The following is a 23,273-nucleotide window of genomic DNA, read 5'->3' on the forward strand; positions in this document are numbered from 1 at the left end:
GCCCTGCCAGTACCTAGAACAACATTGGAAGGGGGGGAGGTGGACACAGCCAGTGCAAAGGCCCTGAGGCAGAACTGTGTCTGCAGTGTTGGGTGTTGGAGGAACAGGGAGGAGCCCAGTGTGGCTGTAATAGAGGGAAGAGGTGGAGAGGAGGGCAGACGGTGAGTCATAGGAGTCAAACTTTTACTCTGGGTAATAACAGGGACTGAGCAGAGAAGGTTCCCTCTGACCTCTGTGTGAGGTAAGGAGGATGTTAGGCAGGAGGTGGCCCAGGACCACCTGAGGCAGTGCAGGTGCAGAGAAGTGGCAGGATTCAAGAACATTTGCGGGTGGGGGCTACAGAATGTACTGCAGGGCTGGATGGGGTCGGGGATGGGGAATAAATGAAGTCCCCTTGACTCTTACCTGTTTTCACCTGTGCACCATGCAGGCAGGTCAGGCTGATGGCTGCATGGGACCTATCCCAACTCCTGGCACTCTGCACCTCAAAGGCTAGGTGATAACATGCTTGGGAAAGGGGGGACACAGGTGGGCAGGAGTCACTGGGGTTGGAGCTGGGGTGGTCAGTGCCAGGCGAGGTAGTGTTCCCAACAGGTGACCAGCACCCTCAGTGATGACTGTTCAGGGCTTCAGGCATAGACCCTAGTCAGTGGGTGGCGGAGGATTACCTGGGGTGGTCCCAATAAAGCCTGGTCTTGATCCAGCTTCTGAGCACCTCCAAGTGTGCACTCACTCCCTTAGGCTCCCTGCAGGCCTGTTAACCTGCTGCAGGGGAGACCTGCCAGGCCCCCAGAGTCACGGAGAGCATCAGTCGGCCTTCCTTCCGGCACATCCCAGCCTCTCGGGCCCCTTCTAGGAAGCACCGTAATGCCTGAAACCCTTACCTCACACATGGAACCCCTACCGCCTGGGTAGGTTCAGAAGAGCAGTTTTGAGAAGTTCCATACACGGGTCCCTACTTTAACAGCTCGGTGTTGAATGGATGGCAGTTTCCACCGGGTGTTGCTTCATTCTTGTGTGGGCAGTGTCCTTTCAGAACGAGAACAGAGACCTTTATTTACACTAAACTTAATGTAGTGAGGCCACTGGATTTATCCGGTGTGTGCCCGCGCTCAAGGAATAGTGAGGTCCGGGAATGGGACGGACAGACTGGAGGGCTGGTAAGGAAACAGTGCCCAGTCGAGGACACTTGCCTGCCGGTGACCACTGTGCCCCTTGTTGCGGACACAGCATTGCGGGAGCAGAGTCCCAGGAGCTCCTCGCCTGGGTTTCCCCCCACTGGAAAATGGGGCCGAGCGCGGGCCCTCTTTCAGGACTCGGCAGGACGATGCCAGGACTTAAATGCCGGTGGTCCATGCCGCTACCGCCGGAGGACCCAGCACCTGCCCACCCCAGGAACGAGGACGCCACGCCTGGACCGGGCGTCCCCCGCCGAGGCGGAGCTTGCGTCCGCCCCGCCCCTCCGCCCCTCCGCCCCTCCGCCCCCAGGGCTCTGGTCCGCGCGCCCCAGGCCCAGCTGCGGCGCATGACGCGGAACGCGCAGCTCCAGCGCAGTCAAACGCAGGCGGTGCAAACGGACTGTGAGCGGGCTGCATGGCGGCGGCCGGGACCACTGCGGGCCCCACGGGGCCCGAGCCCATGCCGAGCTACGCGCAGCTAGTACAGCGCGGCTGGGGCAGTGCGGTGGCGGCCGCGCGGGGCTGCGTGGACTGCGGCTGGGGGCTGGCGCGCCGCGGCCTGGCGGAGCACGCGCACCTGGCGCCTCCTGAGCTGCTGCTGCTTGCCCTCTGCGCTCTCGGCTGGACCGTGCTGCGCTCGGCGGCCACCACGCGCCTCTTTCGGGTCAGTGCGGCTAGGGGTCTGTCGTGGGAGCCCGAGCTGGAAGACTGAACTGCGCCCCTTCCTGTCTTTGAGGGCTGGGTCACTGAACGTGGGAGAGCCTCGCGCTGTAGGAGCTCGGACGCAGGGTCTTGGGCTGCCACAGCCGCGTGCCCCTTTCTGTCAGTGTGGGGTGGGGGTGGGAATGGATGTGGTGGTGTGGCCGGGCTGGGGGAAGTCTGCAACATGGGGACCCCGACACGGGTGGGTGTTCATGATGTGAGGGAAACCAGAGTACGACCCATTCCGTACAGAGCAGGACAGCGGGGAGGGCTCATCGCACGGGCGTGGGGAGGAGGGTAGCCCTCGGAGCCTGAGCTAGAGCGGAGTCCAGGGTCTGTACGGTGGGCAGGGCTCCCTGGTCTGCTGCCACAGGGAAGGGGCTGGAGCTGCCTGGTCGCTGCCTCGTGCCTGTCTGGAATCCGTGCCTGCTTTTAGGGAAGCAAAGGCCTGGGCTCAGCCGCCACGCTGGTGTTCCCAGCCTCTGGGAGATGGCAGGGCCTGGGTCTTAAAAGCTGGGCTGTGCTGCCTCCAAGGGGCCCCGATGGAAATGTCCAGTTTCCAGTGAGCCGGCGGAGGCCACCGCCCCAGCTGAAGGCTGGAGAGTGACCATGGGGGTGACATTGGTGTCTGGCCTCCCATCCTTGTGGCGGGGTCTCCTGTGGGAGCTGCTGGGAAGGTGTTTGGTGCCCTAGCTCAGCTGCGACTCCCCCGTGGACCAGCTGGAGTCACCCTGCCCCAGTCTGGCTGGAGGTGGCAGGGGTACAGGGACAGAGTGCCCAGAGCCAACAAAGGGGCCTTTCTTTGCTGGCCAGGAAGAGGCTGGCTCTTGTTAAGTCGGCATAGGGTGTTGTCTGGTTGCCATTGTCCCCACCCCCATCCCCACATCACGAGTAGAGAAGAGACCTCGCCTATCACCCTGCTCAGGGAGGGGAAGGCAAGTGTGACAAGGTCCCTTCCATAGCCCTTGTCCCAATCTGGGTTTTATTGCTCCCTCTCTTTCCCAACTTACAGCTGGGAAGTTGGAGGTCCAGTAGGGCGAGGGCCAGTGCTCAGGCGGGGGATGTGGTGGCTCTGGGACTACCGGGGCAGAGTGGGCTCCCTCCCCATGTTCCTGAGGGAGCTGGGCAAGAACAACAAGGTTAGCCCCCCCCCCCAATTTGGAATCCCAGGGGGTCACGATCCTGCCCTAAGCCCTCCCTCGCCATTTTCTTGCCCCAATTCGAGGCTCGCCCTTCCCAAGAATAGGTGGAGGGGCTGCGCGGTCCTCCAACACTCATCTTCTTGGCAGGAGACCGGTTGCCAGGGGTTACCGGAGCTAGCTCTGGCTATCTCCATGGCAACTGGAGGTGCTCCAGCCCCCTCAGCCTCTGGGAAGGGGGCGAGGCCTGGCCCAGCAACTCTGTAGCCCCGCCCCTGGGCAGCTTCAGGCCCCGCCCCACCTGGGACCCCGGAGTCCAATTTCTTTGCAGCTCACCAGTGCATGCTCCTGCATCCCTTATGTCTTCCCTGTTGTCCCCTAAGGTCACCGCATCTCACTGTGTCATCCATTCTCTGCTTCATTATCTTTCTTACAAGACGTAATGTCCCCATGTCCTCCCCCAAATACTCCATCTTCCCCAGGTCCCTGTTCCTCTCTGGTCTCCCCAGATTCCTCCTCTGAGGCACCCTTTCCCTCAAATTTCTCACACTTGGGGGTTTCACTTCCTCCAGATGCCCTCATATTCCCCTCCATGTTCTCTTTATCGGCTCACCCCCAGTCCCCTCCATGTCTTTTAACCCCTTCCTCATTGTCATACACCCAGCTCCCTGTGACCCCCAAGCCCCTTGATTCCCCTGTGTTGACCCCACTGACTGCCCTTGCTTTATGCCCACGTCTCCCTCCTGGCCCTCACACTTCCCTCAGTGTCCTTCCCACTCCCCTCTGCACACCTCAGCCAGACAGCTGGGTGCTAAGTTTAGCCCTTGGCAGGCACTCGTGGGCTCTGGTTACTCAGGCGGCTGTGGGTACAAGGCTGCCCCTCCCCAACATTACCCAGTTGGGGGAATCCCTGGGCCTTAGTCTCCTCACCCTGGAAGAGCGGCTCCCAGCTCTGATGGCCACCCACCTTCTCCCCCGCAGCCCCTGGCCAAGCGGTGCCGCCTCCAGCCTAGAGATGCTGCCAAGATGCCTGAGAGCGCCTGGAAGTTCCTCTTCTATCTGGGCGCCTGGAGCTACAGTGCCTACCTGCTCTTTGGCACCGACTACCCCTTCTTTCACGACCCACCTTCTGTCTTCTATGGTAGGGTTCCTATGGTGGGAGGGGTGGTTCTGCTCTAAACGCTGAGAAGGGCACATGAGTGAGCCAGCACTCATCAGCCATCCCATACTGGGTGATCAAGGGGCCTCTGGGACAGGAGAGGGGGCATCTGGCCCTGTTAGGATTTAGGAAGGCATCCTAGAGGATGTGCTTCCTAGAGGATGCCCCCTTGAGTGGGCCCAGGTAGGCACTCCAGGTGTCAGGAACAGCACATGCAAAGACCCTGGGGTGTGCGCAATCTCGGTTCATGAGAATTAGAGGAAAGTGGCAGAAGTTTGAGGATTATAAAAAGCTTCCTTTGGCTGCCATGGAGACAGCAAGGTCTTGGGCGAGGATGGTAGCGGGGCCCTGGAGGGAAGGGGAGGGACCAGTGTGGTCTGGACCAACTTGGCAAAGAGATAAAAGATGGTGAGAAGTTGACTGCGTCCATGGATTGGGGTAGATGTGGGGGTGGTCAAGGCCTGAGCTCTGGGTGGGATGGGCAGGAGACTGACTGCAGGGTCCTCTATCACCAATAAGCAGGTCACCTGTGATGGGGGGTCAGGCTCCTCTGTTCCTGCGCTGACCACCCAGGCTGTGTATCATGGACACGCTTTCTGCTCTGTGACAGGAACAGCCCGAGAGGGCTCCTGGTGGCACCGTTAGAAGGTTGAGAATGGAGCCCCTGCATTGCAGGGTCCTGGTAACAAACGCTGGGGTTACTGGGCCCCAACCTGTCTTCATCGGACTGTGCTGCTCATGTGGCCATTTTCCTGTGTGCATTTCCCATGTGGTAAATTTCTAGAGGAGAGGTTTTAGCTGTCATTCAATTTTCCTTTATGCAAATGAACCAAATTGAACTCTTAAAAAATTTCAGGCATGGAGTCGCCTCTGGCTTATACACTACGCTGTGTTACCATGTTTGCAAGTTACTGTGTTTTGCCACGTACAGAGTGCTCTTGTGTCCAATGTGCACGCACGTTTTTGGCCTGAACTTTCAGGGGAAAAAAATCTTCTGTTTTAATTTTTTAATTCTATTTTTGTTATTTATATTTAGGAACAAAACTGATGATCATATTCTAGGGTATTATTTTGCATATAGAAATTGTTACCGCTTTTTTAGAGTTACACTTTTAACTCATAAGCATAAATGTAAGAATTAAAAACATTTATATAACCCCGGCTGGTGTGGTTCAGTGGATTGAGCACCAGCCTGTGAACCAAAGGGTCACCAGTTCAGTTCCCAGTCCGGGCAGATGCCCGGGTTGTGGGCCAGAGCCCCAGGAAAGGGAGTTCGAGAGACAACCACACACTGATGTTTTTCTCCCTCTCTTTCTCCCTTGCTTCCCCTCTTTCTAAAAAATAAAATAAATAAAATATTTTTAAAAGCAAAACAAAGACATTTATACAGAAACAGAATGAGTATTACCCATGTTTAAGGCACACCTTTATTTTTCCCTCAAAAATTTCGGCAAAAAAGTGCACATTCAACGTGGCAAAATACAGTGGCTGTTTCTTTTTTTTCTTTATTTAATCCTTAACTAAGGATTTGTTTTTCACTGATTTGAGAGAGAGCAAGAAAGAGAAACATCAAACAGTTGCCTCCTGTACACGCCCCAGTCGGGGATCACAGCCCCCTCTCCGGTATACGGGGCGATGCTCCAACAACTGAGCCACCCGCTGGGGCAGTTAGCTGCCGCTGCACATGCTCATATTTCGAGTACCAGCCGTGTACCAGGCTGTGAGCAGTTCGGAGAAAACCCCCAATGGCCAGTGAAGTACAAAATCTGTTAACAGGGATCAGCGCTGCTGAGAAAGCTGGGGGAAAAGGGAGAAGTATGGGGTATCTGTGAGGGGGGTGGGGCATTTTCTATACCACTTGGGAATGGCCCCACCAAAGGTGACTTTTGAATGGGACCTGGAGGAGCCTAAAGCAGACAGGAAACATTCTTGGTGGATCAGGAACAGAGAGAAGCTTGCCTGGCCAGGGCACAGGATGAGGAGGGGGCAGGTGTGCAGTGACGGTATGTACCAAGGTCTGGGAGCAGAGGAGGGGCTTGGGTCAGGAACTGGACTCAAGGGGCCTCCAGCCTTGGGGCTGAACAGAGAAGTGGTTGATTTGAGAAATGATTTAAAGGAAGAACTGTAGCCCTGGCTGGTGTAGCTCAGTGGATGGAGCACGGGCCTGCAAACCAAAAGATCGCGGTTCGATTCCCAGTCAGGGCACATGCCTGGGTTGCAGGCCAGTTCCCAGCAGGGGCCAGTTCCCAGCAGGGATCGCATGAGAAGCAACCATACAGTGATATTTCTTTCCCTCTCTCCTTCCCTTCCCCTCTAAAGATAAATAAATAAAATCTAAAATAAATAAATAAACAAACAAACAAAAAAAGGCAGAACTGTTGCTGCCAAACCAGAGGTGGGTGTGAGAGGAGGGTGAGGACCACGCCAGGATCTGGGGCCCCTCAGTGAGATCGGGGGCCAGGAGGGGCAGGTCTGGGGGAGACCAGAAGCTGGACTTGGGAATCCCAGGGGCCTGATATGGAGCTTAGGGAAGGGGATGAGGAGGAGATGATGTGGGGCATTCAGAGCAACAGGTGGGACACGTATGGGAAGGAGGCCGGGTGTCAATGGACAGAGCCTGGCCCTCCGGTGAAGTCTGAATTGTGTGCCCGCCTCTTCCCCCTGCCTCAGATCTGGGGCCTGAGGCTGGAGGGCATATGCTTATCTACTGTAAGTCTTGCTTGTGCGGTAGATGGAAAATTTGGTGTCCCATTTCCACAGTGGGCTCTGTACATTGAGACATTCTGCACACCTTCCTTCTAAAGAAATAGAGAGGCACTTGGCACTTGTGCGCATCTGTGTCAGGGAAGCCTCCTCCGACTGCAGCGTTCTCGCCCAGCCGAGGACGGAGCTTGAGGCCAGGGGCAGGCAGCTGGCACTGTGGTTTTGCCAGCCTGCTTTGAGAAGCCTCTGGACATGTAAAAGTCAGGGGAGATTAGATTCAATCCGTGGGGAGTTGTGCATTTTTTATTAGATAAAATGTTCATAACATAAAATTTACTATTTTAGCCAGACACATGAAGACAAATACTGAGTCCACTTACAGGAGGTCCCTAGAGGAGTCGGACTGAGAGAGGTGGAACACAGGGTCACAGAGAGAGGGTCCTGGGGAGGGCACCGGGAGGGAGAGCTCAACAAGGACAGGAATGGCATTGCTGGATCCTGGGGTCCGTGTCTTCACAGCCTTAGAGTCCACCATGGGCAAAGCAGACAGTCGGGAGTACACTCAGAGGCCGGGAGGAGCTGGGGCAGCGCTGGGTGCCTGGACTGGGGTGGGGTGGGGGTGCTGAGAAAGTGAGCCAAGATTGGGACTGAAGAGGGGCCCCTGGATAGGGATCTGAGTGTGTTCTGGTTTCAGGAGGGACTGTAGCACAGGTGAAGGGCTGTCATGAGGCAAGGGCATGAGTGGAGTCTAGGGAACAGCCCCAGGGGTCATGAGGGTCTAGCTCCAGGTCACTGAGGCAGGGGTGGAGAAGAGAAAGAGTAGCCAATGAGCAGAGAGTTCCAGGTCAATGGGCAGAGCACTTGGCCATGGTGATGGATGGAGAAGAGAGGTCCTGGGAGAGCTGGGGGGGTCAGTGTTGCCAGGAAGGGTTAGACTAGACCTGCGCAAAGGTGGGCACAAGCACCAGGAGTGGACAAGGCCATGTAGGGGGGCTGGCCAGGGCCTGCCTGCAGGGAGCCTGCACTCCTCAGCCTTGGCAGGGTCTGTTACCACTGCTTCAGCTGCTCTGCCCACAGCAGGGTGGGCTGAAGCCTCCATCCACTTGGAAATTTGCTGGGGGTGGGGGGCGTGGCCTGGAACAGGAGCGCACAGCTGGCTGGACAATGCCTGAAAATTAGAGAAGACAGGAAGGGCAGCCAGGGCAGGAGTAGGGGCAGCCTTTTCTATAAATATAAAATAGTTTTAGGAAATAATGCCTGCTCATTAAAAAAAAAACAACAGGTAGAAAACAATGGCCATTAAACCTGCAGAGACATGTGGCCTGCCCTAGCGTGGGGAGGACTCACGCCTGGCTTGAGAGCATGCGTGGCCACTTGGGAGTTCCAGAGGCCCTGCAGGTTCCTGACAACACGGTCTGGCTCTCCCTAGACTGGACACCAGGCATGGCGGTGCCACGGGACATTGCAGCCGCCTATCTGCTGCAGGGAAGCTTCTACGGCCATTCCATCTATGCCACGCTGTACATGGATGCCTGGCGGAAGGACTCAGTGGTCATGCTTGTCCACCACGTGGTCACCTTGGTCCTCATTGTCTCTTCCTATGCCTTCCGGTGAGTGCCAGAATACAGAGGGCACCATGTGAGCAAGGGTGGGAGGCTGGCCCAGGGAAGGAGCTAATGTCTTGGGGGAGGGGCTTCAGGGTGTCCATGGGGGAGGGTTCCAGAGAGATTCCAGAGGGATGGGGTGAAAAAGGTGCAGGGAGCCCCCACCCCATCCATCCTCATCCACCCCTCCAACTCCGCCCAGACGGCACCCTTGGCCAGGTCACATAGCCAGTGTTTCCTGAACACCTGCCACATGGCAGGTGCTGCTGGGAGCAGAGTCGTGCACAGGACAGACAAATGCTGGCGCCCTGGAGCCCACACATGGCCACTGAGCCTGTCCTGACTACAACCTGCTGGTTGTTTTAAAATCCACCCCACTTCAAAGGCAAAAGGAGTGACTATATCTTGACAGTGCTTTTGTTACATCCGTTACATGTTGAAGTGACAGTACTTTGGATATACTGAGTTAATTAGAATATATTATTTTAACTTCCCTCTATTTTTTTTTAACATGGCTGATAGGAAATCTAACATGAAGCGCACACTCCTGCTCCGATCCTATCAGACTAGCCTCACTGTCCAGTACGGTGCTGCCGGCCACAAGTGGCTATTTCAAATGTAATTAAGCTTAAATAAAATCACATTCTGTTCCGAAGCCACGCCACCCTCATTTCAGCTGCGCAGTGGCCACATCTGGCTGGCAGCTCCCTTACTGGATAATGCAGGTTTAGAACATTCCTTTTGTTCTGGAAAATTGTATTAGCACTACTGCAGAGGGTAAACTCAGATGATAACAAACCCCCCTCAAAAAAGGAAAAAGAAAGGAAAAGAAGAAACAATTTGTTTGAAGGTGTAAACTATGGAGAAAAATCAAGTGGGAGGCTACAGGCTGCAGGGGGGGTGAGGGTTAGGTGGGGTATCCTGGGGTGACGGGAGCAAGGACGGAAGGAGATGGAGGAAGGCCCTGTGAAGACGGGAGGGGTCAGGTCCTGGAGACGGCGTGTGCAAAGGACTTACAGCAGGAAGGCTAAGTGGAGATGGACACAGGGTGGGAGAGACCCATGGCGCCCTCCAGGCTGAATTCAGGACCCTTGGCTCAAGCAGCAGTACAGGGAGCATTGGGGAGGGATGGGGGAGGTGGGCTTTCAGACCTCAGATCCTAGTAGCAATGCTGTGTTTCCTAGGCACCTGCAGCCCACAGCAAAGTTCAGGTTAATCGTATAGACCTGGGAATGTCAGCAAGTTTACAGGGAATCGGGACACAGAACAGTCCTGGCCTGTGAGAGTCAGGGGTTAGGGAGGGTCAGAAATCATGGAGATGAGGAAACATTAGAGAAGAAACTCTAATCAGGGAGGCTTCTGGGCCACGTGGGGATGGTGAGGTGGGGATGGTGAGGGCCCGGGGGTGGTACTGCCACCAGGTGAGTACAGTCTGGGTGCTGCCTCCGAGCTGGCTCTGTGGGGAGAGGGGCGGGGCAGGTGGGCCAGGGAGGGTGGCTCTGAAAGGCAGGGAAGGTATGCTCAAGGGGCTTGTCTCCTGGGTCTCAGTGCAGGGTTTTGGACCTTCTGTGACTGGCCTTCTCTCCTCTCCTAACTTGCTTCCCTCCTCAGGTACCACAACGTGGGCGTTCTGGTGCTCTTCCTGCATGACATCAGCGACGTGCAGCTAGAGTTTACCAAGCTCAATGTTTATTTCAAGTCCCGCGGAGGCACTGACCATCCTCTGCATGCCTTGGCTGCCGACCTGGGCTGCCTCAGCTTCAGCCTCAGCTGGTGAGCAGGCTGGGTAAAGGCTGGAGGGGCGGGGTTTGTGGGAAGGGGCATGCAAGGCAGGATGGAGGTAAGCTTATGAGAATGGGCAGAGCCAGATGGGGAAGGGGCGGGGGCAAGGCAGTAAAGGAGGTGGGGTTTGTTGGAAGGGCAGGGTCAGACAGGGAAGGGGCAGGGCCAGTCAGGAACAGAGATGGGCCTGGTAGGAGGAGGTGGGGCTATGCAGGAAAGAAGGTAGGTCTGTGGGAGGAGGTGCCAGTCAAGCAAGGGGCGGAGCTTGATGAAAGAGGCAGGGCCAGTCAGGGAAGGGGTGGGGCCTGGTGAAGTGAGAGGGGCCTGGCAGGGAAGGGGAGGAGATGAATGAAGTGGGGAAGGAGCTTGGTTGGGCAGTAAAGAGAGAGCAGGGGCACATAAGGATGGGGCAACCGGACAAGGACATGTGGGGATGAGCAGGGACAGATAGAAGAGGCCAGATGGCACTAGACAGGCACTGGGTCGCCGCCCTGCCTCTCTTGCCCCACAGACTCCGTGACCTGTTCCTCCCCACCACAGGTTCTGGTTCCGCCTCTACTGGTTCCCACTCAAGGTCCTGTATGCTACATGCCACTGCAGCCTGCGCTCCGTGCCTGACATTCCCTTCTATTTCTTCTTCAACGCACTCCTGCTGCTTCTCACCCTCATGAACCTTTACTGGTTCCTGGTGAGTTGGCCTCCCACAGCTCCTTGCCCACCTGCTTCCTCAGCTGGGAGTCCATCCTGGTCCCCTTTCCCAGGGAAGTGGTCCAGGTGCAGGCCCTTCTCAGGCATACCCTAGGAGGGGCATGTTGGGCAACAGGAAGAGCACATGCAAAGGGCCTGAGGCAGGAGTGCATGGCCATCAGGAGGGCAATATGGCGTAGAAAGGCTCTTTTCTCACCTGTGCCTTCCCCTCCCACAGTACATCGTGGCTTTTGCTGCCAAGGTGTTGACGGGCCAGGTACGGGAGCTGAAGGATGTACGGGAATACGATGCAGCAGAGGCCCTGAGCCCCAAGCCCAGCAAAGCTGAGTGAGTGTGGAGGGGCTGCCGCCCCGGGTTCGTTACTTTAGCCACATCTAACAGTCTGAGCGCACACAGTTGGGCAGGCCCTGGAGACACAGCAGCGGATGAAGCCATAGTGGACGCTGCCACCGGAGCCTGTGTCCAAAACAAAGACTGCAGTAAAGGCGTGGATGACGTAGCGATGGAGTTAGGTGCTATGAGGACAGACACCGAGGATGCGATAGGGAGGCCGGTGTTGGGCAGAGTGGTGAGAAGCAAGAAGCAGGGTGCTGTCAGTGATCAGTGAGGGCTGAGCCGAGTGGCTGGCATGCTTGGTGTGGCCGGAGCAGGCAAGTGAGGGCCCTGTGGTGGTGAGGAGGGGCTGCTGGGCAGGCAGTGGCGGCGGGGAGGAGGGGTGCCGTGGGCCGCCCACAGAGCCCATGCTCTGTCCATGCTAGTGTTCCCTGGCTCCCCAAACAGGGGATGGGATGGGAGCTGGGGGCTCAGACCCAGTCCAGCCCAGGTGGGGGTCCTAGGGAAGGAGAGAAAAATGGGCCTCATCAGGCATCCTGGGGGCAGGGCACCTGGGACTTGTCAGCCCCGGGATGTGAGCCCTAGTGTCCGGAACCCCTGCCTGCAGGACACCCAGGAGTAAACAGAGGCAGGCAGGGGTGATAAGCAGGGTCCAGAGTGTGCAGTGCCCCGGAGGCAGCCTTGGGGGTGTTTGAGCAAGCAGGGAATCGGGCTGACCAGGCGGACCTCCAGTTCGGCCTCTGGGGAGACAGCAGTGGCCAACCGAGGAATGGTGGTTGTGGGGAAGCAGTGGGCCCAGGCTCAGTGAGGTGCGTCAGGGTGGCTGGTAAGGAGGATGAGAGGACAGGGACTTTAAAATCCCTGGGAAAGACAGAAGAAGGGAAGCAGAAGACAAGGGCAGAGAGTGGGATCAAGGGAGGGCTCTCGAGGCCTGCTCAAACAGAGAAGCACTTTGCACCCACCAGCAAGGGACTCCAGGCAGGGTATGCCTGGGCCAGAAAGCCAGCACCCAGGGCAGGGAGGGCTCAGACAGTGGACAGAAAGCATAAACACAAGAAGCAACTGAGGCTGCCCCAGTGGTCAGATCCCAGCATTGTTGTAGAACTGACCAGACTTGCTTTGGATGTAGGTCAAACTGAAATAAAAGAATCAAAGATGACCCAAGGCTTCTGGCTCAAGCTGCCATTTACCAAAACGGGAGTCAGGCAGGGCTCCGTGCCAGTGGGGGCCAGGTAGGCATCTGCTGCGGGGGGATGTTTGATCATCGATGCTCAGGGGGTCATGAGTCAGTAATTCCACTGAGAAATCAGTTCAGCGAGGAGTCCGCCTGACCCTCAGAGCGTCCAGCAACAGTGGTGGCTAAGACAACTCCAGGGGCAGGGCAGGAGAGGCACCTGCTAGCCAAACCTAAAAATCTGAAAGCTTTTCCTGCTGTAGAACGGCAAGCTTCTGGTGGAGAGTCCTGGGACAAGCAAAGCCCAAGGTCATACCCCCAACCCCCCCCCACCCCTGGTGCCACCCCTGCTCTGTCTCCCAGAGAGTGGCCAGAATGTGGGCTGAGGCCCAGGCAGTCTGCCACACCCCCACTAGGATGGCAGAGCATGCAACACGCTGTCAGGATCAGCCCCGGGGCCACCACCAGCAAAACTTGATTCCCCACAGATGGCTGGTGTTAGCAGTGGTGGGCGGTCAGGATGCCTCAAAGTCACCGGGTCATGGAAAACAAGGAGACAGCAAGGACTGAATGCAGTGTGTGTGTGGCGGTGGGGGGCTGGGCGAGGACCCTGGGCCAGAGAAAGGACTGCCATGGGAAAGCTGGTGAAATCCACATCCAGTCTGCCGTTTCGTGTGCAGCAGTGTCCCCGCCGTGGTTGCTTAGTGGTGACAAATGTACCATGGAGTTGTAAGGTGTTAGCGTCCAGCACGCTGGTGAGAGCTGCACTGGAGATCTCTGTACGCTCTTTGCAGTGGTTCTGCAGATCTGAAATTATTCCAAAATAAAGTTTATCTAAAAATTAAAAGGCATGATTGACCATCAAAAAAAGCATTGGATGTTCTGTCGCTTTCCTGAGGCTGTTGTAACCAGGGCACACTGACCAGGTGACTTCCAGCAGTAGGATGTGTTCTCTCGCAGCTCTGGAGGCCAGAAGTCTGGAAGCAGGGCGTCAGCAGGGACTCCAGGGGAGGGTGCTCCCTGCCTCCTCCAGTTTCTGGGCCTCCAGGCGTCCTTGGCTGTGGCTGCATCACTCTGATCTCTGCCTCTTTCCTCACATGGCCGTCTCTTCTCTTGGGCCTTTTTTTTTTTTTGGTCTCAAATGCCTTCATTTAATTATATCTGCAAAGACTTTCTCCAAATAAAGTCACGTTCACAGGTTCCAGAGATGTGGCCCTCTCCTTTTCAGAGACCACCATTCAGCCTACTAAAACTGAAGGCTCAGATTAGATACCGCCAAAGAAAAAAATTAGTAAATCAAAAGCTGTGAAGAAATGACCCAGAATGCAGCAAAAACAGATGGAAACAATAGCAGCTAGAATTTTAAGAATGACCTGGTCTAGCTGAATTCTAATAGGAGACAGGTGAGGAGAGATAATATGAGAAGATGTATTGCTGAGAATTTTCTGTAAAGTGGCAAGACAGCAGTAATAAGCAAGATGAATGAAAAGACATCCGTGCCCCAAATGTGATAGTGAAAATGTGAAACAGCCACAGGGAAGCAGAAACGACCCACGAGGCAGTGACAGCCTGACGGCCGCACGGACACAGGGCGACAGTGGAGTGAAGTGCTCACGTGAAGCACCCAGTAACCGGGGATTTTGTACCCAGTTTTAAAACCAATTCTCAAGAGATAGGAATAAACACTAAGAAGGTTATAGTTCAGAAAACAAGAAAGCTCTCTCAAGAAGTGGATTAGTAGAGAAACTGATATATGTCTGAATAAACAGTTTTTAATAAGGAGTATTTACAGAAAGAGGGGAAGGGCAGGGGGAAACTTCGATGTGAGAAACACCAGTGGGTTGTGTCCTGGACACGCTCTGGTCAGGGACCAAACCTGCGCTCAGGCCTGTGCCCTGACCGGGAATGGATCGAACCAGCGACCTTTGGCACTGCGGAACATCCACCTGGCTGAGCCACACTGGTCAGGGTTGAATAAACATTTTAAATGCCTAATTTGAGAGATATAAAATAATCAGAACTAAAATATTAAATATCAGATAAGTTGAAATACTAAATATCAAAACAAGATTGGGGTTTTTTGCAAGAGGGTGGGATTAGCTTTAGGCTGTATCAGTTAGTTACGTTTTAACACTATCGGGGTAATAAAAAACAGGTGCAAAATAAATGCAAAAAAGGAAGGTTAGAAAAGGCAGCATAAGTAATGCAAAATAAGAGGGCAGAATCTCAAATATTAGGTACTCAAACATACATGAATAATCATGACAGTTGTGAGATTGACTTTTTTTTCCCCCTGACATCTACCTCTGTCTGTTAAAAGACTTCAACTTCAGGGTACATAAAAGTTGCAAGTGGAAAAGGACAGGAAGAGAAATTCAGGAGTACTTTCTTTTTGCCTTAAATTTTTATGTATTGATTTGAGAGCGAAGCATTGACCTGTCGCTCCACCCATTTACGCATTGATTGGTTGATTCTTGTGTACACCCTGCCCCGGGGACAGAACCCGCAACCTTGGCATATCGGGGCAACACTCCAGCCAACGGGGCTACCTGGCCAGGGCTCAGGTGTAATTCTTGATCTGGAATGTTCCACACAGCACAGCCCTGAACGTTGGGGTGATGGGACCATGAGAGGCACAGTTCATGCTTTGTGCTCCTCACCCAGCAATTCAGAAACAGGGTGAACAGATACTCTTTTTAGAAAACAAGGAACCTTTTTTGGCACTGACCACAGCAAGCCACAGGGGTAACTCAAAATCAGGATCTCACAGACCATAGAGATGAGAATCCAGTTAGGTTTGAAAACAGTAAGAAAATGACAAGTGAGAACAACTTAGAGGTGATTCAGGAGAGACGAGCCAGACGACAAGTAAGTCGCACCGGTCCTTTCCCAGCCCTGTCTGCACTCTTGTCTCCTCCCTCCGGTCTCTCTTGATCCCCCAACAACTGGCCACTGGTCATCTGGTTGACCAACCTCCTGGACCAATTCGGCCCCCTGGGCTGTCCCCCGTGCCCTGGTCATGACCTGGCACCTTGGTCTGAAGCTTACTATCCCCAGAGGCATCTGGGACCGCCATCCACAAGGGGCCCGCCCCCTGCTCTGGCTCTGCTGACCCACCCCGCAATGCGGTGCTGCTTTGTACGCCGTGCGCCAACACTGCCCCCGCTGTGTCTGGCCCACGAGGAAGCGCCGACAGGCTGGAGGGCCCTCGCTGCCGCCTGCACAGTGCCAGCCTGCCTTTTTTTCCTTCATTCTTCCTTCTCAGCTGTCAGCTGCCGTCACCATCATCCCCTTGCCCACCAACCTGGCCTCTGTGTCCCCCCCAAACCAGAAGTGGGACATCCAGTCTCACACTGGCTGGCTGCTTCAGTGGACGGTCCATCTCCCTCCAAGGTCACCATCCGGGGCCAGGGACGTCCATCCTCTTGACTGCCCAGGACATTCTGATCAAGGAGAGACACCCCCTTTCTCCAGCCCCCTGCGCCAGCCTGGCCCACTTCCCCCCCTCCTCCCTCCCAGCAGCACCCCTCCGTTCTGGAGCCCGCCCCACTCCGGGGTCCTCCTCCCACTGCTCCCCAGCACCACTCCTGTTCGGTTTCCCCAAGGCCTTCTTAGTGCTAAAACCAGGGTCACTTCCCCCTCTTTTTTTCTTTTTGTAGTAGTTTTCTTGAGACAGAATTCACATACTGTGCGATTTGCCCATTTGCTGTGTATAATTAAATGTTTTTAGTCCACAGTTGTGCAGCCATTACCATAGTTTTAGAACATTTTCATCACCCCCAAAAGAAGCCTTGCACCCAACCCAGTACCCCCTTAACACCTGCCAGTCTGCTCCCACTTCTTGAGGTCCTTCGCCCCACCTCCCCGTGCTTCCTGCTCAGTCCTTGGCCTCTAGGGCCCCTTCACTTAATCCACCCCAGCTTCCAAGTTTCTCTCCCAGCTCCCAGGGCTCCTCTGAGCGCCATTCTGTCTCCAGCATCTGTTCGACACTCTAAGCGTACTGTCATTCTTCTGCAATGTCCCAAATCTGCCCTGGCTGGTGTGGCTTAGTGGATTGAGCCCGGGCTGTGAACCAAAGCATTGCTGGTTCGATTCCCAGTCAGGGCACATGCCTGGATTGTGGGCCAGGTCCACAGTAGGGAGTGTGTGAGAGGCAACCACACACTGATGTTTCCCTCCCTCTCTCCCTTGCTTCCCCTCTCTTTTAAAAATAAATATCCCAAATCAATGCCCATCCCACCCCACCCCACACCTCTTGAACATTTGTCCATCACAGTGGATGGCAACTCATCGGAACCTTGGGAAACCCTGGGAAGTCCCCCCTCCCCCTCCTCCTCATTCTCCAGGAAACATCCAGAATCCACCCAAGTCACTGGCTGCCCTCATCTCCGCCCTCCTCTCACACCACCTTCCTCCCCTGCCTGCCCCTGTCCCTTCAGTGGTGCCCTGGAAAGTCTAAGTCTGATATCTAGGGAGGCCAACCCCCCTCCAACACTAGTGAAGGAGGAGGGGGTACTTGGAAACTTGTGCATAAAACAATTTGGAATCACCATGAAACTGATAAAAAAGGCATGGGGGCAGAGGGACCAATCCCTGAAGGCATTAAACTTACTATGAAAGTACAAGAATTAGCCTTGGCTGGTGTGACTCAGTCAGTTGGGCATTGTCCCATGGACCAAAAGTCGCAGGTTTGATTCCTGGCCAGGGCAGGTGCCTGGGTTGCGGGTTCAGTCTCCGGTTGGGGCACAGGGGGTGTGGCTGGGATCCAGGAGTGTATAAGTGGTGGCCCACTGATGTTTCTCACATCAATGTTTCTCTCCCTCTTCCTCTCTCCCTTCCCTTCTCTCAAATCAATTAGCGCGTCCTTGGGTGAGGATAAAAACAAAAGTACAGGAGTTAAAACTGTGTGGGAACAGAACCGATTCACGCTTGAGCAAATAAAAGGTCACCGAGAGGGAAGGAAGGACTGTTGGAACATGGTGGGGACACTTGGTGACCATCTGGAGATTACCCTGCATCAGCCCCGGGGCAAACTCTGATGGATCAAAGATGTCACAGAAGTGGAAACTGTGAACTCCAACTAGAGCCAGAAATGGAACACTGTGTCACCTAGCAAACTGAACTATGTAGAAGAAATGTCCAAAAGCCAAGAACCTCCTCCTTCTGCTTTGTCTAAGGACCAACAGGCAAAGCCAAAAGACAACCGTCACATGGAGGTCTTGTAAGGCTTATCTGTAACCTCACAGATAAGCGGCTCCTGCTGGTTCATCCAGAGAAAGAGCAGCGACCCACAGGGAAAAGCAGCAAGGATAGGATTAGTGTGCTCCCAGAAGGGACAGCCAGCCCAAGGGAAGGACAAATGAAGTGACTGAGACAGTCTTCCCCAGGCAAGTCTACATTCTAATGTGAAAGGGTGTCTGCTATGCCTGTAAGACTACCCCCAGGAGTGACTAGGGTTAAGTGTGGGTGCTTCACACCTTCTGATGTCTGGATCATGAGGACGTATTACTAGCTCAGAAAACTTACGTAAACTAGATTATAGAACTCACTTCTACAGAGACTAGTAGACTGTGTGCAAAGGCATAAAGAGTTCCTGTAAGCGGGAACGGGAGTGGCCAATGGCTACGGCATTAGGCTGCACTGAGATGCCATCTGGGGACCAGCCGACCTGCTAACAGGATGAACTCTGAGTTTTGGCCCAGGTGATGAGGAGCAGGGGCCAGTCAGGTGGGTCCGGGCATGCCACCCGGCACAGGCTCCGCCCCCCCCCCCCCCCCCCCGCAGAAGCTCCGAGACTAGCAGGAAAAATGGAGTTTGTGGGGCGGAGCAGTGTGCACAGGAGAGTCCTCAAACTGTCACATTTTTGGAAAATCGAAGACATCTTTATAGAAGTTTGAAATATGCAAACCATGCATATTTGGAATTTAGGGGCCTTTCTCTGGGATCTTAAGCTGGACACTTAATATATTGATCACAGTTTTAAAATATCAAGCAACTTGTTCTAAAAACATGGAATGAAAGTAAGGGCTGCAGCAGTGTAGACGGACGGTGGGTGGAGAAGGATGGACAGGGAAGCCTGTCCTGATGGGACTGTGAGCCACCTAGGGCCACAGAGCAGGGAGGGCTGCCCCGGACGGTGGCAGGGGCCTCTGGCCAGTTCTGCAGTTTGGGGAGGGGTGGAGGATAAAAAGTGCAGGATTAATCTAGGTTGAGGCGGTGGGGTTATGTCAGGCAGAGGTGGGAACATGGCATTTGCTCTCCAGTGGCTGCCCGGGGCCTAGCAGGGGAAGGAAAGGGGGAGGGGAGGGTTTAATTGTGGGGAGAAGCCAAGGAGGTGGGCTGGAAAAAGGGATGTGGGCCGCAAGGTGGACTGGACGGGATACGTGGTGGTGTGGGGTCCCTAGGCTAACCAGGGCCGGGTTCTGGCCCACAGGAAGCCACTGAGGAACGGTTTGGTGAAGGACAAGTGCTTCTGAACCCTTCGACTCCCGCCGGACCCCCAGGACACAGCCCCGCCCAACCCTGCCCCCTGGGATGTCTATGCTGCTCTCCCTGACCCGCAGCTGGTCCAGCTCCGCCCCTCCCGGCCCGGGCCACTCCTGAGACCCCTGTCCGGCAACTCTGAAACCCCGCCCAGGGATGGGTCCCTGCCGGGCTTCAGGACCGAAGCCACGCCCCCCGGGACCCTGCCCCTGCCCCTGCCCCTGCCCCTGCCCCTGCCCAACCCCGGACTCCTGACTACTCGTCCGGTTGCCGCCTGTGAGGAAGATGCCACTGTTGCTCCGCTGTCCCGACCGCCGTGTTCTTCTCCTCCTCCCGGCCCTGCTGCTGCCCTCGCTGGCCCCGGCCTGCGCCCCTGCGGCCCCGGGCCCTGCCGCCGCTCTGCTCCAGGCTCTTGGGCTGTGTGACGCACCTCAGGGTGCCCCCAAGCCCCGTCCCGTACCCCCCGTCATGTGGCGCCTGTTCCGCCGCCGGGACCCCCAGGAGGCCAGGGTCAGCCCAGGACGGACGCCCCCGGGGGCCACCCTACGACGACCTTGCCACGTGGAGGAGCTGGGGGTTGCTGGGAACATTGTGCGCCACGTCCCGGATCGAGGTGAGTGGGGCGGCTGAGACCCCCCCCCCCTTGGGCGCCCCAGCCCACCAAGAGCTTTCATCGGCCGAGGGTCCCTACCCACCCAGTGGAGCCAATCCAGGAACAAAATGCGTCCCCGCACTCCATCCCTCATTTCCATGGACACCTGGGGGGACCAGGGAGAGTTGGTCACAAGGCTGCGCCTTGTACCCAGCAAAGGCCCTGGCTTGCAGCCGAAGCCCTGCCCCCACTCCCGCACTCCTGCTGCGTCACACCATCTGAAGCCTTGCTGCAGATGACACCGCGCTCCAGCACCGTTTCCCCAGGCGTTGGTTCATCTCTGCCCCCTGCCTGTGTTCCCCACACAGACAAGCCACCCTGCATTGGGCAGATGTCTTCTTTGCAAGTGATGCCCCGCCCCCACGCCATCCGACCCCGCTCCTTCACACCATTTGATGCTGTATAACAGATGGTTTGCTCTCAACTCCAGGCGCTCACTTTCCCCCCATCTCCCCAACAGAGAACCCCTTGAGTGCAGGCGGCACTGCGCTGGGGGCGGGGAGGGTGGGGATGCAGTGCAAGCCCAGCCCTCTTCTGGCCTCCCCAGGTACACGCGCCGGGATCCCGGAGTCCGCGGCCGCAGGGCAGTGTTCGAGGTGGACCGTCGTCTTTGACCTGTCCGCTGTGGAACCCACAGAGCAACCGAGCCGAGCCCGCCTGGAGCTGCGCTTCGCGGCAGAGGAAGCGGCGATGGGAATTGAGGGCGATTGGGAGCTGAGCTTGGCGCAGGCAGCCGAGGGCACGGGTGTGGGTCCGGTGCTGCTCCGCCAGGCGGTGGTCTCGCTGGGGACGCCAGTGCGCGCTGAGCTGCTGGGTGCCGCCTGGTCCCACAACACCTCAGTGCCCCGCAGCCTCCACCTGGTGCTGGCGCTGCGCCACCGCGCCACTAGCGCCTGCGTGCACCTGGCTGAGGCCTCCCTCTTGCTGGTGACCCTCGACCCACGCCTGTGCCATCCCCTAGCCCGGTTGCGGCGTGAGGCTGATCCCGTGGTGGGTGGTGGTCCTGGGGGCTCCTGTCGCGCGCGGCGGCTCTATGTGAGCTTCCGTGAGGTGGGCTGGCACCGCTGGGTCATTGCACCGCGTGGTTTCCTGGCCAACTACTGCCAGGGACACTGCTCGCTGCCCGCCACACTGCCTGGGCCCGGTGGGCCCCCCACACTCAATCACGCTGTGCTGCGCGCGCTCATGTACTCGGCTGCCCCCGGCGCCGCTGGCCTGCCCTGCTGTGTACCCGCGCGCCTGTCACCCATCTCTGTGCTCTTCTTTGACAACAGCGACAACGTGGTCCTGCGGCACTACGAGGACATGGTGGTGGATGAGTGCGGCTGCCGCTGACGGAACAAGCGTGAGCGGGAACACAATAAACACAGGGTGGTTTGAGCTGCGCGTCTTTGGGTTTTCTCACCCAGGGCGGGGACCGCTGCTTCCATCCGATGGACGTCAGATCGGTGGAGACAAGGGTCCTATAATGGTGCCATCTGCCCTGTTAGAGAGCTGTATCTAGATGGCTCTACATCCAAGGGGACCCTGGGAGTCCTGCCCACTCCCGCAAGCACAGGTGCAAGGGGCAGAGGTGCCCTGTAGACCCAGCCCTTCTCAGACATGCCCTTGAGACAGTAGGCCCCAGACCAAGGGCTCTCCCACCCCTGCAGTTTACCAGCCCTGTGACAGGCAAGAGTTGTTTTAACATTTTATTGGTGACAAAAGAGCTTAAAACAAATTGACCAAAAATCAGAAGTGACATTGCCTCAGTACAGATGTTCCTTGATTTGGAAAACTCAAAGTAACTGCTGCTAGAAGGTGAACAAAGCCAACAGCAAAGAGCGAGGTAGAGCACTCCAAGGAAGGAACAGGGAGGTGGGCAGGCACAAAGGGTCGCAGCAGAAGCCTATCCAAGCCCAATGCCTCTAGGCGGCCTACCAAAAGGGGACCAAAAGCCCTAGCAATGGGAGTAAGAGGCCTTTCGAGAAGGTGCCTGTGTATCCCTGTCTCTCCATTTACCAGATGGCACCTGGAGGCTTTAGAATAAGGGTGTGTCAGGTGCATGGGGAAAGGATGCTAGGGCATCACTGTCACTAGGACCTAGGTAGGCAGGAAACGGTCCTCAACTGGATAATCACCAAGGAAACTAACACCTACCCCCAGAAGGCCTTTCCCAACCGCAAGAACTTCCTTAATGTAGACCCAGGTCAATGCCTGTCTTATCAGCTGAAGTGACACACTCCCCCAAGCACCTTCAGCACAGAATCAACTTATTTCTGAAACTTCTCCCAAATAAAAGTAGAAACCACCCCAACTCATGGAAGCTGTGCACACAGAGGGGCTTCAAATCTGGGAGTGGGGTGGAGGATAAGGGGGCAAGCCTTCTCTGATGGCTGCAGGGGCTCAGGGTGCCTCCCTGGAGAAGGATCTTCTTAGCTGACGTCTTTTGCCAAATCCTCAGGAAGGACCCTGGGGAAGAAGATACTGGGCGAGGAACAACCACTTTCCTGCCCTCTGGCCTCATGGCTAGCTCTGCCCCGGCCCTTCAGGGGACTGAGTCCACTGTGTGTGAGAAGTGCCTTTCTTCTCAGAAGTCCAGTGGGGCCCATGGGCCCAAGTGACGTTTCTTCACTGCCCTGATGTACAGGGAGAAGAGCTGCTGGAAACTAAATGGAAAACAAAAATCTTCCTCTCCGTAATCACGTCACAGGTGTTCATTCTAACCTCGTTGTGTGGCTCGTTTAAACTTCGTTTCTGGAAGCTTCTTGCATCTCCCAGGTCCAACCACTAAGATTTGAGAGATGAACTCAGTATATTTTTCAGTACTCCTTTGAAATAATCTTTAAAAAACAAACAGAAAACCCCAAACACCATATTTTCTTTAAATGAAAACCCTCTAAAACACAGGCAGCATGACTGCGAGGTCTCAGACGGCGTGGACGGAGCCCACGCCTCGGCGGGGCCCTCCAAACACAGCTGTAGGAGCCTGCTCAGCACAGAAATGCGAGTTGTTCCTGATAAAACGTAGTCCCCTTTCAATAAAAGAAAAAGAAAGAAAGAACAGAGGAAAGGGCTACTCTGAGATGAGGGTCTTCCTCCCTCCACCTGGTCAAAGACCCAGGCGTAGACATGGCGAGCCGGGCCTCCTTGGCGAGCGGGCCGCAGGGCTCTCCAGGGCTCTCCGGAGGGCCGGCCCCACCTCCGCTCTCCCTGTCTCCTCGCCGTGGTGCCGGCTGCGGGCACTCACTACCTCGGGCTGCTCTCCCTCGGGTGCTCCTCTCCCTCTCCTGTTGCTCACAGTGGTGCTTCAGTTTTAGCAGTGGAAAACAGGTATCCATTTATTTTTATTTTTTATTACCCAGAGTAAGATGCTGATGGACTAAGCCACATAGCTTAGCTCTTCTGCCACCACCTGCAGAGAAGGAGGAAGGGCAGGAAGCTGTCAGAAGCTGGGAGCATGCCTCCACCTGGAAGGCAAGAGGGTTTCTCTCCGCTTCCACTTTGCACCTATGGTCTCACCTGCGGAAAGGGAGCCCTCAGACCAGTGACTTCCCAACCAGCGAGAGGGCAGCCAAGAGCTAAGGCTGGAGCCTGTGCTGAAACAGTGGCACACCTCCTTCCCACAGCACCAGCACCCAGACAGGTGGGAACTGCTGGGAACCTACGGCTCTGGC

At 55.9% G+C, this 23,273-nt stretch overlaps 3 protein-coding genes across 5 annotated transcripts in view; 2 read left to right on the forward strand and 1 right to left on the reverse strand.

The window, feature by feature from the left end:
* The first annotated feature begins 1,506 nt into the window (after nucleotides 1-1,506).
* Nucleotides 1,507-18,987, forward strand: CERS1 (ceramide synthase 1). 2 transcript variants are annotated; one of them, XM_037142103.2, is made up of 7 exons: nucleotides 1,507-1,842; nucleotides 4,001-4,160; nucleotides 8,311-8,491; nucleotides 10,097-10,258; nucleotides 10,808-10,955; nucleotides 11,193-11,302; nucleotides 18,916-18,987. In XM_037142103.2, the coding sequence occupies exons 1-7, from the start codon at nucleotides 1,594-1,596 to the stop codon at nucleotides 18,956-18,958; spliced, it is 1,053 nt and encodes a 350-aa protein (XP_036997998.1). In that variant the 5' UTR covers nucleotides 1,507-1,593; the 3' UTR covers nucleotides 18,959-18,987. The 2 variants fall into 2 exon arrangements, with proteins under 2 accessions (XP_036997998.1, XP_036997997.1); XM_037142102.2 differs by lacking the exon at nucleotides 18,916-18,987 and adding an exon at nucleotides 17,341-17,732.
* A 204-nt stretch (nucleotides 18,988-19,191) lies between these two features.
* On the forward strand, nucleotides 19,192-20,997 carry GDF1 (growth differentiation factor 1). Its single transcript, XM_037142104.2, has 2 exons — nucleotides 19,192-19,578; nucleotides 20,165-20,997. The coding sequence occupies exons 1-2, from the start codon at nucleotides 19,251-19,253 to the stop codon at nucleotides 20,950-20,952; spliced, it is 1,116 nt and encodes a 371-aa protein (XP_036997999.2). The 5' UTR covers nucleotides 19,192-19,250; the 3' UTR covers nucleotides 20,953-20,997.
* Nucleotides 20,998-21,295: 298 nt separating this feature from the next.
* Nucleotides 21,296-23,273, reverse strand: part of UPF1 (UPF1 RNA helicase and ATPase) — a 35,035-nt gene continuing 33,057 nt past the window's right edge. For both annotated transcript variants that reach the window (XM_037142099.2, XM_037142100.2), the window contains exon 24: nucleotides 21,296-23,011. The gene's annotated coding sequence lies outside the window, so the exon portion shown is untranslated. The remainder of the gene's footprint in view (nucleotides 23,012-23,273) is intronic.

This window comes from Artibeus jamaicensis, unplaced genomic scaffold (genome assembly GCF_021234435.1).
Source record: "Artibeus jamaicensis isolate MK-2021 breed Jamaican fruit bat unplaced genomic scaffold, CSHL_Jam_final contig_477, whole genome shotgun sequence".
NCBI lineage: Eukaryota > Metazoa > Chordata > Mammalia > Chiroptera > Phyllostomidae > Artibeus > Artibeus jamaicensis.

Bases quoted from the DNA above. Each gene is read 5' to 3' on its own strand.
- CERS1 (XM_037142102.2), top strand. From the start codon at position 1,594: ATGGCGGCGGCCGGGACCACTGCGGGCCCCACGGGGCCCGAGCCCATG. The intron at 1,843-4,000 runs GTCAGTGCGGCT...TCTCCCCCGCAG, and splicing joins CCACCACGCGCCTCTTTCGG to CCCCTGGCCAAGCGGTGCCG. The intron at 8,492-10,096 runs GTGAGTGCCAGA...TTCCCTCCTCAG, and splicing joins GTCTCTTCCTATGCCTTCCG to GTACCACAACGTGGGCGTTC.
- GDF1 (XM_037142104.2), top strand. From the start codon at position 19,251: ATGCCACTGTTGCTCCGCTGTCCCGACCGCCGTGTTCTTCTCCTCCTC. The intron at 19,579-20,164 runs GTGAGTGGGGCG...TGGCCTCCCCAG, and splicing joins GCGCCACGTCCCGGATCGAG to GTACACGCGCCGGGATCCCG.